Source organism: Spermophilus citellus (genome assembly GCF_964194105.1).
Source record: "Spermophilus citellus genome assembly, chromosome: 10".
In the NCBI taxonomy this organism is placed as follows: Eukaryota; Metazoa; Chordata; class Mammalia; order Rodentia; family Sciuridae; genus Spermophilus; species Spermophilus citellus.
Window position 1 is genome coordinate 112,805,328 of NC_138197.1, and position 17,104 is coordinate 112,822,431.

The window sequence follows — 17,104 nt, forward strand, 5'->3', positions numbered from 1 at the left end:
GTCCCTTTGGATTTTTGAAACTGAGCTAGGTGCAGGAAATGGGGATGTAGGCAGCTGAGACCCTGTCCTTCTGCGAGCAAGCCCTGTGGGCAGACAGGCCCAGGGTCTCCTGCCCTGGTGATTTCAGGCACCTTCTACTAGTCCCCTCTGGTCGGGGTCCCCAGTTTCTCCCTTTCCCCTTGTTTTCATACATTCTCCTACACTGGGGGGCAGCTTATAAACACTATGTTCCTGTCTTTATCTGGAATTACTCAACCGTAAAATGCATCCTACTGGCCAATTGTGACACCCGGGAGTGTGGCAATCTTCATTCATTTGTTTATTCCACAAACACATATTGAGTAACAACTCCTTGTCATTGGTAAGTGCTTCTGAAGCTCTTGCTCCACAAAAAAAAAAAAAAAAAAAAAAAAAAAAAGACTGCAAAGGCCAGAGATCATTTTCACAAGTAAAGGTCATCACCTAGACAAATGGACTGCCATGGCTTGGCGATCTATGACTTATTAGCCCAGAGCCAGTGAGGTATTAGCCTTTGTCTCCTTTTCAAAGGCAAAGGGACTGTCTCCTCACTGCAGAATTTGCAGTAGCTAGCTAAGAACAAATCCTGGTTCTGGATATCTGAGCTGTTTAACCTTCAGGAAAGTTCTTGACTTCTCTGGGCCTCAGTTTCCTCACTGTAAACTGGAAATAATGAAAGTGCTTACCTCAAAGGGCCATTGGGAGGATAATGCCAGTTCATGCATGTAAAGCCCGTAGGATAGCCTCTGGGTATTGGGAATGCTATGGAAATGTTTGTGATCACTATCTTCTACATGCATAATACTTTTGATGCTTTGTCAATATTTAGTCTCCATAGGTGGGTATCTCAAATCAATCAAGTTTCTTCACCACTGTAATTGCTCCCAATACATAATTCATTTATCCCTAGCATAAAGAATTCTGACAGCATGAAGGAATTAAAAACTGTGTACACTATTCTAACTAAGTAGCACTTCAGTAAAAAGCCAATTAATAGAGATTTGATTACTGCAAGATTAAATTCTGAAAAGTGTGTTTCCACCACAGGCTCTTTGGACAGAAATACAGCCACTTCCCACAAACACCCATACCCACACCTACAGTCTCTTTCTTGGACAACTTCCTGAAAGTAATTGAAACTTGTCCTTCAGCACTCACCTCCTGAGTGTGGCCTGGAATTTGTCATTGCCTGAAATTGACTCATATAAGTCATCTTAAATTCCAGTAATCCACCTTTTGACTCAAACTTCTAACCTTCCAATTCCCCCCTACTCCTACTTTAACCTTCTTTTACCTTGACCCTGACCTCTGGTTGGTCCCTTCTTCCCTCCACTCCCCCACTTGAATCACTCTTCTTAAAAATTTTCAAGGTCCTTTGCACCCCTCAACCTATGCCCTGGGTCATCAAAACAAATTGCCACCTCTGTTTACCCAGGTAGAAGATTTCACTATAGAAGTCCTGAGATCCTGCAGATTCCTAGTACTGTCCTTTGCCCTGCTTCCCCTCCCCTAAGAATTTCCATTCACCTAACTCTTAGGGGAAAGCCTAACATCTACATCTCTGAGAAAACGGAATGTCCTCAGGTATGAACCGTCTTTACTCTGCCAGCCTCCATTCATTCATTCATGCAACAAATATTTCTTGAACACCTGTTATGTATTAAGTTCTATGGGAGGTGCTAGGAACAAAATATAGATAACTACACCCTTCCTTCGTGACAGTGTTTGGTGATGCATACAGACTTAGACCAATAAGATGTCCAACTACCCCCATGCTGGAAGAAAACCCAAACTCCTGGGTACTCCAGCTGACAGGCCTGGCTGAGCTCAGCTTTTGAGTAATTCCAAGATGACACCAGCTCTCAGTGATTTAAGTCAGGCCCTCGACATTGCAGAGCCATTTAATCCTGTTACCCTCCCTCCAACACTTCCCAACTTTTCTGCTTGGTAGCTATGTTTTTTTTCCTGAAGTCTCAGTTCAGGTCTTTTCTTCTCCAGGGCAGTATTTCCTAAACCCTTCCTTGGCTGGGCTGGTGAAGCAACCCCTTTCTAGGCTGCTTTAGCATATCTCCTCCTGTCCATCTTTTTGCACAATACTGGGGAAATCTATGCATGCTAGATTTCTAGGCAAGCGTGCTACCACTGAACTATGTCCCTATCCCTTTTGGAGTCAGGGTCTCACTAAGTTGCCCAGCTGGCATTGAACTTGGGATCCTCCTGCCTCAGTCTCTCCAATAGCTGGAATTACAGTGTACAGCATGGCGCCCCAGGTTTCCCACCCCAACCTTTAGCAATCTATAGAAATTACTTATCTTTGTTCATCCCGTAATCATGTGTGTATCAGACCTGGCACAAAGACACTCAACATGTTAGCTGAAGTGTCAGTGTGAACTCCAGGGAAACCTGTATGTAGATGGGTTTGTCTTTAGCGCCCTCTACCTTCTTCATAGCACTTTTTCACCCCATCTTTCAAGCATCCCAAGAAATTTTTGAAAAATGGTACTAGCTTAGTACCATTTCTTTTAAGCTCATATGGCAAAAGAAACTTTAAAAAGCATTATTTTGGGGGGGGGGTGCTTGGGTGGTAGCTCAGTGGTAGAGTGTTTGCCTAGCATGTGTGAGGCACTGGGTTCGATCCTCAGCACCACATCTAAATAAAATGAAGGTCCATTGACAACTAAAATATATATATTTAAAAAGCATTATTTAAGTGCATGAATTTGTTCAAGTCTAAGCACTCAGAATGTGATTATATATTAGGGACTTGAACTGACCTTTCTGCTCTGGTATTCCTGGCAAAGTCGAGAGAGAAGAGAGCCTTGAGAAACAGACCAGTGAAGGTCTATGTCCCAAAGGACAGCATTACTAGGGCAAGTGGAGCAAGGGAGATGGCGGAGGATTCCAGGAGGGACAGGAACTTGCCATTTTAATACCTCATCTTCCCTGTTCACTCCTATTTTAAGACTAGTTACTGTCTGAGCCCTTTAGTCTGGTGATGTCACACCCCCATCAGTTTTCTGCTTGGCTAGAGTTTATGTGGCCAGGGTTGACCCAATCTGGGTCAATCTCATGTCTGGGAATTTGGAATTGAGATGGTCTCTCCACGTGGAAGGAATCATTTGAAACAGCAGAGCTGGGAAGCCATCCAGACTGTACATTGTGCACCAGAAAAATGGATGAGTCAGGAGTAGTGATGGGCTACCGTCTCTTGTCCTTGGGTTCTGGTAACCTCTATCTTGTCTCATTAAGTAATCTCCCTCTTCTCTTGTGACTTCCAGTCACTTGGGTTGTCATTACTTGCTGTCAAAGAATCCTAACCAATACAGCTGTGGTTCCTAAATTGTGTGCCAAGGCGCATGGGACACTGCACTGCATTCACAAGGGTGCTGTTATTCCAGTCTTAAATATGGTTCAAGTTGGATGTTTTAAGTATGTTTCTATATTCTGCATGTTCTATGTGAAGAACACCAGCTGGCCACACATGAGGCACATTAAATGACTATCAGGAGGCTACCTGAGAGACTGATGGAGGTACTGATGCTCAGGGTGCCTATCTGATCCCTTAAGAAGGGAGACAAGTCTCCCAGATCAGCCAGATGAACCCAGGGCTGGAGAGCTGAGGCTCCTGCTAGAGTTTACAGTTTGGGAAGGGAGTTCATGCTATCAACGTGCACCAGGTGGGTGGTGAGTGTCCACGTTTAAGATTATTTTAAAAGCAAAACTCTCATCATGATGAATTTTTGGTTTAAGGCAGATTTAAATTAAAGAACTTTGATCAAACATCAGGTATATAATATTTTGTGATCATAGTTAGAAAACTAATAACAATATATTGTTACATTGTGTGCAAATTGTAACAATGAATCCCAACATTGTGGACAACTAGAATGCACCAGTAAAAAATGTGGAGGAAAAAAAAACTGATAATGAAGCTAATTCAAACATTTACACCATGTAAATTAACAGATTAAAACTCATTAAAATTTATAAAGAATATACCACTATTTTTTAAAAAGGTAGAAAATTTACAAAGTCACCGACAAAACAATAAAATACCACAAATAAAAAGACATTTTTATTAATGACATGGGCTGAAGTTTTATATTTCTTCATGAATTCAATTTTAAAAAAGGAAATTTTGGAAATCAGTAAAAGGCAGGTCCTTAATCCACTTTCAAATCCTTCCCCACCAGCATTGCAGTCACAGGATGCATGCTTGCTTTGTGCTCCTGGTAGGTATGGATGGCTTGATCACGGGACTTGTCAAAGGCAGCAAGATCCCTGCCAAAAGAGAAGGGAAAGAAAGAGGAAAGAGGGAGAGGGGGAGGGAGAAAGAGACACACACACATACACAGGAAGGGAAAACAAACATTAAGATAATATTAGAGATAAAGTTAAAAAAGATGGTTAGGAATAGCTAAATATCACCCAAATAAAGCACAAATCCTGGCCTATTAGGTAGCCTGTGCCAATCTCTGCACCAGAGACTGACCCTTAAACTGGCAGATCACAGATATTCTGGGGTTTTATAGGGAAGGGCCAGAGTGGCAGCATGTAAGTATTTTATTATTTGAACAGGGTCCTTTCACTTACTGGCCAAATACTGGTCTTGTATGAGGATGTACCTTAAAGACTATCTTTTTAAAAATTGGCTTTTTTTGTTTGTTTTGTTTTTGTTTTGGTAGCAGGGATTGAACTCAGGGGCACTTAACCACTGAGCCATATCCCCAGTCCTTCTTATATATTTTACTTAGAGACAGCATCACACTAAATTGTTGACGCTGGCTTTGAACTTGTGATCCTCTGCCACAGCCTCCCAAATTACTGGGATTATAGGTGTGCTCCACACCCCAGCTAAAAATTGGCTTTTTAAAGTTTACTTTTTCATCGAGATTTTAAAAGTATAAAAATAGTAAATTTAGAAAAAGAATTTCAGAAAATTTCAAACAATTTGAGAAGGAAAATACTAACAATAGTGAAATAATAATGCTTTGATGAAATACTTTACTTAAAATATGAATTTTGTGGCCATATTAAAAAAATGGATGACTTGTACTGCCAAATTTTAAACTTGTGAAGTAAATTAAAAACAAATTAATCATGGATATTTATGTCATGATTATATTTTTTTCAGAACATAGACCAAATACATAGTAAAAGTATTTCAAAGATATTTTTAAGTTACATCTTGCTGCCAACATATGACTTTCCCCCCTTCACCAGGCATCTTTTATTATATGTCAAGCAATCTGCTCTTGCACTTCTTAGCAACATTTGAATCAAAAATGTTTTACCTTATCTGCTGGCATCTATCTCCCTGCATTTAGTTTTAGACACTTTTTTTATGTTCATATCTACTCACCAATATCTTCTATTTCTTTTAAAAATCCTTCTCTGTATATAAGATCATCTTTAATTTATATCCTTTTTATCATTGTCTAACTCTATTTGGTCAATAATAATGCTTCTAAAAAAGCTAATAAAATAATTTCAAATTTTAAACAATCAGAAGTGTGAATTCCTCTTCCAAAATTATATCTATAAAAGTGAACTTTAACACAGTTAAGAATTTTTAAACACTGCATTTTACAAAATTTTTGATTATTCTTCTGATTTCATGTATAAATATGAAGCACAGTTTGACGTGGTCTTACTTGAATAAGGGTCGGGTAAATTTCATTCTTCCTTGTTCAGTTGCCATTTTTAGAGCCAAAGGAATTGCTTCCTCCCATTTCGATTGAATGCAGAGCCGTAACCATCTGAAAGGTGGATTTTTAGGGGGCATGGGAGAGAAAATAGGAAAGAGGGAACAGGAAACGACAAAGGAAATGTAAAGATGAATAATCCCATTACAGTCATATTGTACACCACTTTATTCTGAGAATCTCACACCCATATATACATATATATATATATATACACAATTTAGTTACTGGAGAAGAGAAGGAAGCGGAGTTGGTTCTTGAAAAAAAGATCATATTTTAAAAGATTTGGCTTATAGAGGTGCTCATGTACTTTATCAATACAATTTCTCAAGGAACTGAACTTTCCTTTAAACCTCACACTACAAATTTGATTTAAGAAAGATTAACTTATAACAGAATCAAAGTTTTCTAACTATTCCCAACTATTTAATTTAGCTAGCTGAGAAAGAAAGCCCATTTACCACTGAATCCTTCATTCTAATTTTCTTTTTAAGGCAAAAAGCTTATAACAAAGTCTAACAAAACATTAATATTCTTGTCTTATAGACATAAATACCACTATAATTATTTATAACAATGAAGGAAATTGATAAGGGTTTCTCAAGACCCATGGATGGTGCGTACTCTGCTTTCCTTCTCCAGATTTTAAATCAGTGTTCTGCTTTCTTCCACAGAGACAAGTTAAAATGATGTACCTGAATCGTATTTCAGAATTGTTAATGGCATTGAAGTTGTACACCTCTTGCATTCGCTTTATGTGCCCCAATGGAAGAGGTGCCTAAGAGCAAAATACAGAAGCATAACGTATCATTTCAACAGGATTTCTTGGAAGAAAGGAGCTGGAGAGAAATTCTTAGCCAGATTAAAATTCTAAATATTTTATAATAGCAAGGTAAGTTAGATAAAAAGTAAAAGAAACAAATATTTATTAAAGTAAGTTTTGTTCAAACTTACTCTGGAGGTTTTTACTAGGAACACAGGGATAATTTACTATATAAGGTACTTAAAAGAAATAAATGAGAATTACTCTCCTCAGACTTTTTAGTATAAATATTACCTTCCAGACTCTCTAGTCTTTCAAGTATTTCTCTACATATTACATAGCTTAAATTTTTCCACTTCTCCAGATTAAATCATAGTTCCTAATGTTTTTTCCTCACGGACTGCCTCTGGCTTTATCTTTATATATGTCCTCTGAAATCACTTTTAAGTTACCTATATCCTTACAAAATGTCAGACTCTTTGCAAGCTAATGAATAATATGCACCTCTACTATAGGTGAGGGAAATACATTTACCATAAAAATACAAATTTCTATATACAATTTTGGGGGCTCATGAACTTCCTGTGCTGTTAACCCACTAAAAGGGGGGACAAGTTTGGGTGAAGGAAAGAAAGGAGAGGAGTTTAGTCTGGACAGATAGAGAGTTCGAGGTGCCTGCAGAGGACAGGCAGAGGTGCTGCTAGAAGACAGAAACTCTCCTCTCCAGCCGCGGCCTCCTTACCTTACAGGACCCCACTTCACACTCACTCACGGTCTCTGTTCTCACTAACTGCCAGGCCTACCCCAAATTATTTAGACTATTAGCTCCTCTATGGATATGTTCAAATATACCCAGGTATGCCACCTGGTTAAGGTCATTGTTGAGGCTCCCAGACCCAGGTTTTGCTGCACCCATTCCCAAGTCACCGCATCAGGATTTCTCTCTTCTTGGTCCTAGGCCACATAGCAGTGCTACAGAAATTTATGAAACCATGATGATGCGATGCACTAAAAACTGGTAGTATCTTACATCAATGAGACCCCTGCTCCCTCAAAATCCTATTCTTCATCTTTCAATCCCAAAGGAAATTATTTCAAATCTCCATCTCCTTTGAGGTTCTTAAACTGGAATCCCCCTTAATATAATACATAGAGACCCAGTCATTATCTCCCCATTCAAAATGTACCACCTTCTAGTCTCATGAGTTCTTTTAATTACCTTAAAATCTGCCTGGATTATTTCCTGTTAACCCTCAAATCCAGTCAGTCACAAAACCTGTGCTTTCATCCTGCACCATCTCTCTCACTGGCCTGGTCTCTTCCTCAACATCAGCTCCCTCCTCACGCCTCCCAACCAACTTCACGACTCTGTGGTCCTCATGTCACTACATTAGTTTTCATTACCCACCACTTCATCAAGTGACTCTTCTATTAAGAATTTGAGAACCTTTTCACTTTCTAACTGACCAGAATAAAATCTAAACTTCTTGATTTAGCGTTTAAGATTCTGGTCCTTACTAGTCTTTTCAGTGATAGTTTCACTGACTTCCTCACCCAACCCAATGGCTTACTCTTCAACACTGGGTACCTTGATGCTCTCTCCAATTTGAATACTTCCTTCCTTCCCTCCAAATCAAACCTCACTCCTTCAAAAATCTTTCCTTGATGACCCCAAATAGAAATGAGTTCTTCTGTACTAATTAAACTTTCTCAAATTAGAACTAAAATATATTTCCTTTTATTGCTAAATTTTATATATGTTCCCCTTCCCACAGATTACAAGCTTTTTGAGAACAAAGGTGTAGTCTTTCTTAAATATTTTAGTAATAATCTCAATATTAAACATATTAGGCATTTAATAAATGCTTTTTAAAATAATTATATAAATTGCTTTTTTTTCCTATGAATTTCCACATTAATATTTTTCCAACGTAGGCACAACATATATGCTGTGCTTCTGTGTCCATTTTAATTTCTTATTTTTTGAGCTAGTACTTACTCTCTGGAGCATCTGTGCTAAAAACTCATTCAACTGATGAGAAGAGAGATCTTTCAAGTCTGCGGCAGTGAATGAATTTAAATCTTCTTCTTTGGCCTTAAAAAAAAAGTTACCTAGTTATTTCTGGTTTTATATGATTTAGTAATATTATTAGTTTATCTGTCATAAAGTAAAAATTAAGAAAAAGACAGAAATGCACAGGTGAGCATTATACAAAATAAATTTAAGCTTGAGCTACTTATATAATCCTGAGATTATGTTACTCTAACTTAAAAAGCTAATAATTCCTAAAATGTGATGTGTGAAATCTAAGAAAAAAGACTATTAATAGTAAGAATAGAGGAATAGCCACTCTTTTTAAAATAAATAAATATATACACACACAAACACCCCTTGTGAAGTATGGTGGTTTCCAAAGTAAAGAAACATTACAAAAAGCATGCCAACTAATTTATAACAACCTTCTTAAACATTGTCTCTCTCACCCAGAATGTCCTCTTCCACCTTGTCCATGCCCAAGCCATATTCAGATCCAGCAGGAATATCCTGCCCTGTAAGCAGCAATCCCTCATGCCAATCCCCATCCTGGGGGTAGAAAAGGCACTTTCTTTCTTATTACTTCATCTGTATCTTTCTCATGCTGCTTATCACTTACTGCTTAGCATGACATTTATTTATATAAGAATCTAATTTCTTCAATTAAACTACAGACATTCCAAAGGCAAGTTCATCTCTGTATCCTGCAAAATGTGTGGTATAGCATTTTTTTTAAACTTCCTTTTTGTAGTTGTAGATGGACAGAATGCCTTTATTTATTTTTATTTGGTGCTAAGGATGGAACCCAGTGCCTCACACATGCTAGGCAAGTGCTCTACCACTTAGCTACATCCCCAGGCCAGGTATAATATTCTGAATGACGAAGACTGCCAAGGAATACTTTCAAAACAAATTTCAAACAGCTACATCAAAATCTGTTGCAAATAATTGGAATACAACTACTGCTGTTTTTTTTTTTTTCTTTTTTCTTATTTTCCATTAAAGAGTTATCCAGGGTGCATCTTTACTCCACTTTCTTAAGTGTTATGTTTCAGGGGGCTGGCGTTGTGACTCAGTAGTAGAGCACTTATCTAGCACGTGTGCTGCACCGGGTTTGATCCTTGACACCACATAAAAATAAATAAGTAAAATAAAGGTATTGTGTCCAACTACAACTAAAAACAATAAATATATACATATTAAAAAAAAGTTATGCTTCAGGGGGCTGGGGTTGTGGCTCAGTGGTAGACTGCTTGTGTGAGGCACTGGGTTTGATTCTCAGCATCACATATAAGTAAACAAAATAAAGGTCCATCAACAACTTAAAAAAAAAAAGAGTTATGTTTCAGTACATACATGAAGAAGCTCTTCTTTAGGAAGTTTTAGAAAAATGAACAAAAATAATGACAAGCAAAGTCCCTCAATTTTTCCCACTGCAGTCACCCAAGATCATTTTAGATTTACTTGGTATGTGTAATTGCTATGTCTGAAGTAGCATCTTATCAGTGACTTAAGAGGAAAAAAATTTTCCTCCCATGAAACTTAATTTTATACATTTAGGGTGGAGCTAGTATCAGCTTGAGCAAACTTCTCTTTCAAATAGCCTTTCTATTCACTATTTAAAGCACCACCCCCACTAGTAGAGACATATTTGTACAATTTAAAAAGGAGCCAAAAAAAAAAAAAAAAAATCACACGTTACTACTCACAGTAATCCATCTTTGACTTAAGGCAATACAAGCATTTGTCAGAGTCATGTCATAACTGCAATAAATAAATAAATATTAAAATGTTAAAATTTTATAAATGTGCACATGCTTTTGCATAAATGCAGTGTTAGAGCTACAGAATGCACTTATACTTCAAAGTTCCTTTTAAATAAAGATAAACAACTACAAAGTGAAGGAAATAGGAATTTTTTTTTATTCTGACATTTTAATATGGTTTGAATGTAAGTCACTTTTTTCAAGCAAAGAAACAGAATCAACCTAAGGATGTGGTTCTCCAGGGAGCCAAGTCAAGTCTTGAGATCTTCAGCAGAATGACACTATAGTACCAGGTGCTAGCAATAGGGTTATACACTCTAAGTAGCAACAATTTATCTTCAGTTTTCATTAAGGAACAGCCAAGGGGCTGGGGATGTGGCTCAAGCGGTAGCGCGCTCGCCTGGCATGCGTGCCGCCCAGGTTCGATCCTCAGCACCACATACAAACAAAGATGTTGTGTCCGCCGAGAACTAAAAAAAAATAAATATTAAAAATTCTCTCTCTCTCTCAAAAAAAAAAAAAAAAAAAAAAAGGAACAGCCAAAAGTCCAGTCCAGTCTTTAAAGGCATGGTATATAGAACATCTTGATCTACAAAGGACAGAATGACCCAAATTATACGCAGGCCAACCCATTGGGAAACAAGATCAGACCTGACCAAGGATTGGTTATCAGAGACAGTGCTTATTCTTTGAAAACTTACTCTGTGGCTTTAAAAATTCCTGGTTCCTGTTACTAAGAAAAAAGTAAAAAATATTACAGATGGATCCACACTAATATGTGATTTTATAGAGGTCTTCCACGAGAATGTAAGTGTAGGGGATAAGAGCTTTTGATATTTTAAAAATAAATTACTTAGTAACTAAGAAATCAGACATACCATACTCTTCTATTTGCTACAATAACAAATTGACAATGAAGACTATTTAAAAGAAATGCTAACTCTAAAGAAGGAAGGAATGGTAACACTTTCCACTACAGAATAATCTCCTGCTTTCCCAGATAATTAGCATTGCTATCCTTCCATGATACAAATTCATGTGGGTTTTGCCAGGGCCAGATAAAAACACACTGTTTCCTAATTAGCTAAGTAAGCTCAGTGAACATTTTTGGGATGGACCCATAAACTCTGGCCATTGTTTTGTCAAACATCTGAAAACTGCATAATTCCTCAGCCCTTACGCATAGTTTCTGCTCAATATTTTAAACTTGGGTTCAGTTCCACTGTGACTTGTCTTAGGGCTGAAGTGTTAGTCATTAAAGACTGGAATATCATCAGAGGAGTAACCCTTGTAGCCTTTAACTGCAGAGTAGGTGATGAGCAGATGGTAAAATCCTGGCAGGAACACCAGAATGCCAATGATCAGGACAGGAACAGACCGGTCTGCCCACTCTTTGCTGATATAGCCTGACAGCAGGAGGGAGCCTATGATAATGAGAAAGGTGCCAATCAAAAATAGCACAGTGGCAAGTGCTATACCCTTATAAGGGATCTTAGGAGGGCTTTCTTAAACTGAAGGTCAATGAGCCATCATCTGTGCTGGAGTGCCTTGAGTATTTTACTTTACTACTGGCGATTCCAGTAGTCAGATTAGTACGAGAAGGCATCAGACACGCGGACACAGCTACAGTCCGAGCACCACATCAAGACTGGGGCTAACAGGGAACTTGCCCATGGACACCAGGTGTCCCAGGCCTCATGGCACAGCCAACCTAACCTCCACCCCAGCAAGCACCAGCCTACCACTGGAAGTGGAAATTTCTGACCTGACTTGAAGTATTATGGCATTATCTAAGAACTTAAAGATCCAAGTAGACATGAAGGAAACGCCTGACTATCCTGAGGGAATACCAAAGCAACACCTAGGACAAGGCTGTGACATGCTCAAGGAGTACATGGCAAAGTAGTTGATGTCTATGGAGCACACTTAGCGTTCACTCTCTGGCAAGAACAGATCTAGGCACTCAAGATAACATGAGGCACAACACAAAGTCTCATTCTCATGGATTTTACTTTCTCTTGTTCCAGCCTTCTCATCATCCAGCAGACTGGCAAGTACCTACTAGATAACAGGCACTATTCCATATGCTAGACCCTTGGGAGAGCCAAAATCATTGTGTAATGACTGCATTCCTTCATTTTCAGAAGAAAGTGAATGACGACTATTTAAAAGAATTACACTGTGATTTAAAAGAATTAAGCAACTGAGTTATACCAATATATGTATACTCCCATCTTAGGAAATAAACTGTACATTTTGCAACAATAGAACACATAACGTGTGCCAAATTCTTGTGAAACATCCCTTTTTGTTCATAAATCAGGCTTGCTTGCTGTGAAATATCTTTAGAGAACAAGGAAACACCTGCCACTTGGGGCCTAAGAGAAGTGAAGTTTTAATTAGGAGTTACTACTAGATCTGCTTTAAAGACTGGGTTTCCTGTTCTTTCCTAGGGGACAGAACAGAGAGGGCAACACACCTCCTTCTTCTGAAGCAGCAACTAGTTTATCTTCATGCAGTAGTCAGGCTGTGGAAGTACGCAAACCACTGTGTTTGCCTTTAAGAACAAGTGGGATCAGAGGTTCTCAAGGCCGCAGACAGTAAATCACCTTCTATGACAACATTCTTCAGCAATGATTTCTTAAACAACAACAGGACAGAGGGAAACTTTTGGCTTAGTATCCTGAAATTTTCTTCTCAGTGTAATTAAAAGAACTGAGTTAAGGATAAGCCCAGGGAAAAGAAGCAACCCCTATTTACTGTAAAACCCTAAGAAAAGTAATGTACAAAATCAGAGATGAGCCCTACAGTGTTGTGAAGGGAAAGGCTTTCACAGTCACACAAATAAGTGTAAAGTTAAAACCGTGACAACCACGATGAAGAGGCGATACCCAGCACCAAGAAGCTCTCGAATGGGAGATCCAACTTGGTCACAGAGGTCAAGAGATGCTTCCATGAGGAATGGTTCTTAATCTGAGATTGCAATTAACTGGGCAAAGAGGCCTGAGGTGGAAAGAATAGTGTGATTCAGGTTCTATGTCCAAGGGAGTGTGGAGAGTTTTGAGAGATCCCCAAACTGCCATTCTGACTGAAGCAAAAGGAGCAGAGTCAGGACCCTTGTAGTGTCCACTACAGGATTAGCCTTAGCCCCAACCAACAGGATGCCTGTGAAGATTGCTAAGCAGGGGATGGCACGATACAGGTGTGTGCTTGAAGGTTTGCACTAGCTCTGTGTGGAGAAGGATAGGGAGGGGAAGAGGGGACACAAGTGCAGAGCCAGAGCAGTTTTCCAGGCGGAGGTGATGACATGGGTTTGAACCAGAGGGTTGGTGGTGGAGTGAGTGGATAGACCTGAGAAGGCATTTCTATATAGACAAGTGGTGAGAGTACATAACAATCAGTAGACTTGGAAACCAACATTCTGTGCTCCAATGGAGCAAAGTATTTTCTGTGGTTTGGGGTTTTCAAAGAATCTTTCTTTATAAGATCCCTGGGTGTATGATTCCAGGGTTCCTCTAGCACTTTGGTATGACATGGAAGTAATCTTCAAGGATAGAGAATGAACCAACCAAAAAGGATCCCATAGCAATGGTGGTATCAGAGAAACACCCTTTAAGAACTTATTTTTCACCCAGATTTTTTTTAATTTCAAACCAATGGCCAACAGTTGATTCACTCAACTTTCTGCAACTCTCTTTTGCTCCAATCAGGCCACTGAAACTAAAAGTCTTTGAAAAGATTCCTAACTTTAAATTCAATGTTTTTTCCCCTCTGGTTCCTTTTCCCTCCTATTTTTACAATACACTACACTGCTGCCCACTCTATCACTTGCAAATTACTACCTGCAAGCTCCTTTTGATTTTTAGCCAATTTTGTTCATATCTTTCCTCTTTCCTAGCTCTTAAATGAAGATCCAGTAAGGTTCTACGCTTTACTTCTAGTATTATTCTTTGTTAAATCATCTCTGGGCTGATGTCCAAATCCAGAACTACTTAAAAGTAATATTTTCTCATCTATAGCACTTAATAAGTATTTAAATATTTTAGAAATACTTCCATTGTATTATAATTACTTGTTACATCTGTATTTGCTCTGTGGGTTCCTTATTCATCATCCATCATAATAGTGCCTGCCTCTCAATGTGTATTGGATTGGACTGAATCTTCAACTAAGACCTCTTTGCCCCATCAGTTTTAATTCCTACTTTGTTCACCATGGTCAATCAGCTGCCAATAGATTCTACCCCTGAAACATTTCCCATCTCAGTTATTCTTTTTTTTTTTTCCCATTAGCCTTGCATTACTTCAGGCCCTCATGATCTCTGGTAAGAAGATAATGTATTGATGGCACTTCTTAAACTAGGAAGTGTTAGGGAAAAAAAGCATTATTTTGGTGACTTATTGTAGACGTTAGAAGTTTCCGGGGCTGGGGGCGTAGTTCAGTGGTGGACCATTTGCCTAGCATGTGTGAAGAACTGGGTTTAATCCTCAGTACCACATAAAAATAAATAAATAAAACAAAGGTACTGTGTCCATCTACCAAAAAAAAGGGGGGGGGGGATGTAGCTCATTAGTAAAGTGCCCCTTTCAATTTTTAGTATCAAAAATAAATACATAAATAAAAATTTACTGATGATTTATGCCATCTGCCTGTTTCCAAAACAAACTTTAAAAACAGTACTATTGACATGACCCTTCCCCAGCTTCTGACTCCCGTTTCACATGACAGTTCACAGTACCCAGGACCTCCTGGTTAATGAGGAGCTCTGGTTACCTCTTCCATGCTCAAGCTCTTGGTATTTCCCAAAACCAAACTCCTCCCACCTTGGCCATTTGAGATGCTTTCCAAACACACATGACCATGACATCTATTCTTCTACCTCATTTCCTGCTGCTCCCCTATGCATCAGTTGCACTAGACTGTTTATGTAAGAGTGGCTGGTAAACAGTTTTAGTGACCTGAAGGAAAGCAGCAAGAAGCTGGAACATGCAGAAGTCAAAGTCCTCACATGACTGATGAAGACCGGAGTAGGGTATTTACTTTAGAAGGGAATACATTAGAGGGGTAGGACTGCCAGGGCTTGAATCTCAACTCCTACTACTTACTAGCTGAGCAACCTCAGGCAAGCTTGGGCAAATGAACTAAACCTAATTTGCCTCCTCTGGAAATGGGAATAATAACTTGTAACACTGTTGTAATGATTAACATATGTTATTTTTCTTAAGACAAAAGTTTTATGGAAGAGACAATAGCTATTCTTTTCTAAGTCCCTCACTGCTGTTGCTGTGTAAAGGAGACACTCAATAATTACTGCAGTGGAACGAACTAATCTATGTTTATTAATCACAGAAGTCAGTCTTTTGGCCTCAGGGCCTAAACACCTCAGAACTCTGCTGTCACAACATTCTAGTAACAGGCAAAGGAAGGCATAAAATCCTTTCAGATAGCTTGAGGAGCTCTAGGATTTAGGAGAGTGAGAGGGAACTCCTCTCAAGTAAGTGCTTACTTGGGTTTTATAGGAGGCAGACCAGGGGAGTAGAGCCAGGCATTCCAATCAACTTGATTGAGAATATCAACCTGTGAACAGTAAGACCAAAAACCTAAAACTTTCAAGTCCTTGAGTCTACAATTTTCTCTATTCTGCCATATCAAGACAATTTCTAAGTCTCTTTCCTTTTTTAAATTAATATTTTTAATCAACAGATCATCATTGTGTATTTTTATAGGATACAATATGATGTTTTCATATACATATGCAATGTGAAATGATTAAATATAGCTAATTAATATATGCATTATTTCATCTATATAAAATAAACTTATATCCATTACTAATGTTCTATTAAAAAATTAAAATAAGAAAAAAGTATACACAAAAAGTAAAATTTCAAACCAATTATTGAGGGTCTCTCTGAAATAGGAAAATTCTACATATTAGTTCATGTTATTGAGATCACATTTAAAAAAAATGCAATTAAAGAATGAGTCTTTGGGCTGGGATTGTGGCTCAGTGGTAGATAGCATGAAGCACTGGGTTTGATCCTCAGCACCACATAAATGTAAAATAAAGATATTGTATCCACCTAAAACTAAAAAAATATACATATTAAAAAAAAAAAAGAATGAGTCTAAAAGCAAATCCTGGACCAATGCTACTCAAAATTCAAATTAGCCTAACAAATAATAAATAAATAAAACTATGTTAAACATGCAAAATAAAATATTTTTTAATCCAACCTTATTTTTAAAGTGGGAATATAGGAAATTCTTCCAGTCATCAGTGGTTATGCTCTTGTAAGAAAATTTCTCGACATAAGCCTTTAAGAATCCTAGGAAAACCTCTAAAAGCAAAATATAAGCAATCAATTCATAGAAAAGTAATTATCTGACTTACTTTTGGGGCTCAGCATTGTACTATTAACCACAAAGAACAGAGAATACTCAAAGAATAGGGAAATCAATGAGGGCTTTAAGAGTAAAAAAGTATAATTTTAAGGGAGAAGAGAAGTCCTAGTTATAGGTAAGGGAAGGACACATGAGGACAGAACAGGAACACACAGCACAAGTTGTAAAAGCAACAATCCTCTTCTGACCAGAGGACAGTTCAAACACACCACAGGAAAGCCATAAAGTGCTTCCTTTAAGTGGGAGGGTGAAAATTCTCAGCTTAATAAGGAAAGACAAAAATCATATTTTGAGGTTACTAAGATCTACAGTAAGAATGAATCTTCTGTTCATGAAACTATGAAGAAAGAAAAAGAAATTTGTGCCAGTTTTGCTATATGGTTGACTGCTAGGAACTGAGACTATGGTAAGT

The 17,104-nt window shown here is 38.1% G+C and overlaps 1 protein-coding gene and 1 pseudogene across 3 annotated transcripts in view; both read right to left on the reverse strand.

The window, feature by feature from the left end:
* Window positions 1-4,071: 4,071 nt before the first annotated feature.
* Window positions 4,072-17,104, reverse strand: part of LTA4H (leukotriene A4 hydrolase) — a 38,104-nt gene continuing 25,071 nt past the window's right edge. Inside the window, exons 13-19 of one of the 2 annotated variants that reach the window (XM_081310150.1) lie at window positions 16,525-16,628; window positions 15,794-15,864; window positions 10,231-10,285; window positions 8,486-8,581; window positions 6,419-6,501; window positions 5,673-5,777; window positions 4,072-4,299 (exon numbers count right to left, since the gene is read on the reverse strand). In XM_081310150.1, coding sequence (XP_081166276.1) covers window positions 4,182-4,299; window positions 5,673-5,777; window positions 6,419-6,501; window positions 8,486-8,581; window positions 10,231-10,285; window positions 15,794-15,864; window positions 16,525-16,628 — 632 coding nt within the window. In that variant the 3' untranslated portion in view covers window positions 4,072-4,181. The remainder of the gene's footprint in view (window positions 4,300-5,672; window positions 5,778-6,418; window positions 6,502-8,485; window positions 8,582-10,230; window positions 10,286-15,793; window positions 15,865-16,524; window positions 16,629-17,104) is intronic. The other variant, XM_081310151.1, reaches the window with a different exon arrangement.
* On the reverse strand, window positions 10,893-15,787 carry LOC308657902 (transmembrane protein 230-like; annotated as a pseudogene). Its single transcript has one exon. The product of its transcript is annotated as a transmembrane protein 230-like (transcript).